This window comes from Canis lupus, chromosome 13 (genome assembly GCF_048164855.1).
Source record: "Canis lupus baileyi chromosome 13, mCanLup2.hap1, whole genome shotgun sequence".
NCBI lineage: Eukaryota > Metazoa > Chordata > Mammalia > Carnivora > Canidae > Canis > Canis lupus.
Genome location: NC_132850.1, coordinates 1,605,167 through 1,607,819, shown reverse-complemented (window position 1 = coordinate 1,607,819; position 2,653 = coordinate 1,605,167). Strand labels below are relative to the sequence as shown.

The window sequence follows — 2,653 nt, the reverse complement described above, 5'->3', positions numbered from 1 at the left end:
AAGACTCACTCTGGTGACTCAAGAAAAGGCTTCTTTGAGGAGCTGCAGCTTGAGCCAAGGCCTGACAGATGAACAGGAGTCAATGACATAACCTGGTGGGATGGATATAGGATGGGGCTAAGGGAGAAGGGAGAACAAAGAGCATATATGGAAGCCCTGAAATGGAAAAGAGTATGGCACATCCAAACCAAAGACAGGCCAGTTTACTTGGAAGGAGAAAAGAGGGAACAGAGTGACCAGAGATGGGTCTCAAAGGGAGGTAAGTGTAGCTGGTTGCCTCCATCCCTCCCAACTTGTCTCCAGTCTGTATGTCCAAAGCAAGTACACCACACCCCTAAGTCACTGCTATGATGTTCACTCATTCCTCCTCTTGGGGCCAGGAATCCTCCAATGTCAGTGCCCTTGCCCTTCCCTCCAGCTAAACTAACACCCTGTGTGTGGTTTCCAGAGGAGAATGAACCTTTCTTAAGATTTAGTTACAAGGCGTACCCCAAAGCACATTCCTTTTATTTCAATAAAAGACTTTAATGGCTCAGACACCCCTTCTTTTATTATCTGCTGAGACTCTAAAACAAAAGGAGGCTGAAAGACTGACTGTCTAGAAGATATTTCATGGTGACCAGCCTGTCAATTAAAAGTGGGCTGTCTCCCAAGGGTTGTGTGGAGTCCACATTTGGACCTGGGTGCTGTGAGTGTTCTGGTGTTGTTGGGTCATGGGAATGAGTGTTTAGGGCATTGACTCTGCATCACAAGTCTTGTTTCTCTGTCCCCCCCCCCCCACCCAGGTATCCTTCCAGGGTCTTATTCTGGGGCCCTGCTCCAACCTGCCACCTTGAGGAAAGCCCTCTTCACATCCTTATTCCGGAGGCTGTAGATGATGGGGTTGAGGAAAGCAGAGACAACATTGTAGAACAGTGCCAATCTCTTGTCCTCTTCCAGGGAGGCCTCAGAGCCAGGCTTCATATACATGACCATGGCTGGTACACAGAACGTGGTGACCACAATGATATGAGAGGCACAAGTGGAGAAGGCCTTCAGTCGCCCCTGGGCTGAACGGATCCTCAAGATGGCAACGAAGATGTTGACATAAATGACAAGGATGAGGGAGAGTGGGACCAGGATGACACTAAAGCCGAGAATGAAGTCTACCCAGTCATTGACTGATGTGTCCGCACAAGCTAGCTTTAAGACTGCAGGGACTTCACAAAAGAAGTGGTTGATCTTGTTGGGACCACAGTATGGCAGACACATGGCAAAGACAGTGTAGATAAGAGCAGAGATTATGCCCATGAGTCCACAGAAAATGACCATTACCCCACATAGCCACGGGCTCATGATGACTTTGTATCTGAGGGGGTGGCAGATGGCTACATACCTGTCTATAGACATCATGGCAAAGAGCCATGACTCAGTGATGCCTAGCACCAAGAAAATGTACATTTGGGCCACACAGCTGGCAAAAGAGATGGTCTTCTTCTGGCTGGCTAAATGTGCCAGCATCTGGGGCACAGTTGTAGTGGTGTAGCCCAGATCCAATATGGAAAGGATACCAATAAAGAAGTACATGGGTGTGTGGAGGTGTGAGTCCAGGCAGATGAGGATGGTGATTAAGCTGTTGCCCAGAATAATCAACAGGTAGGTCATCAGGAAGACTGTGAAGAGCAGAGGAGTGGTCCTGGGGTTGAAGGAGAAGCCTAGAAGGATGAATTCAGTCACAGAGGACTGGTTAAACTCTTCCATCATGTTCTCCTAAATGAAAAGGAAAGACAGAAATTCAGAGAACTAGCTAAGCTATGCACCAGGGTGAGGGTTACCGATGGGGTTGGAGTAGCAGTGGTCAGTGTCCAGTTATGATGAGACACCACAATCCCCTCAACATGACAGTTTATCTTACCTCCTCTTGGACACTGACACTACTCTCAGGAAATCTGTGAAGAGGAAAGGGCTTCCACATCTGGTCCAGGCTCTGCCTCTGACCACCCACCAGCAATTACCCATTTCAGCCTCAGATTCCTCGGCTGTGAAATGAAAGCATTGGACTAGCTGATCTCTACTTCCCCTTAGCAACTCCTTCTCCTCAGTAAGGCAGCCAGGCATTTAGAGATAAATATTGCCATACAGCCTGTATGCAATTTGGCAACTTACAGTGAGAGAACTTACTTGGTCCTGTTGATGACATCAATTTATTTTCCACTTTATTTTTACCTTCAGTCAGCCCCAGGCCAGGCCATCTCTCTGACTACTTACTGGCCCCCTCTCAGGCCATGATGCATTAGAAGGAACACTGAGTTCTAAGTCCTGTCTCTATAATTTACTGAATGAAGGACCTTGAGCAAGGCCTTTACTCAACCCCCATACCCCTTTGAGACTACTTCCTTGAGTACAAAATGAGATTAATTATCTCTTTGCTACAAGTTCGATGCAAGAATATGCGGAGCCTACTTCTCTTGCCTGTGTCTCTGCCTCTCTCTCTCTCTCTGTGTCTCTCATGAATAAATAAATAAAATCTTAAAAAAGAATATGATATCAGGGAATAATATTTTGGCATGAAAAGCTTCACACAGAAGGCCAACCGTAGGATAGGTGCCTAGTATAGCTCCATTTCTGGATGGCTTTCCAGATACAAGATGAGATTCAGGTCCAAGCTACACAA

At 46.9% G+C, this 2,653-nt stretch overlaps 1 protein-coding gene across 1 annotated transcript; it reads right to left on the bottom strand.

Moving 5' to 3' along the window:
• Nucleotides 1-801: 801 nt before the first annotated feature.
• On the bottom strand, nt 802-1,808 carry LOC140602100 (olfactory receptor 2A12-like). Its single transcript, XM_072771528.1, has one exon. It carries the CDS (start codon nt 1,741-1,743, stop codon nt 802-804), a length of 942 nt encoding a protein of 313 aa, XP_072627629.1. The 5' UTR covers nt 1,744-1,808.
• Between the last annotated feature and the right edge of the window lie 845 nt (nt 1,809-2,653).

What these genes read in the sequence shown, in the direction of transcription:
- LOC140602100 (XM_072771528.1), bottom strand. Translation starts at nt 1,743, where the DNA reads ATGATGGAAGAGTTTAACCAGTCCTCTGTGACTGAATTCATCCTTCTA.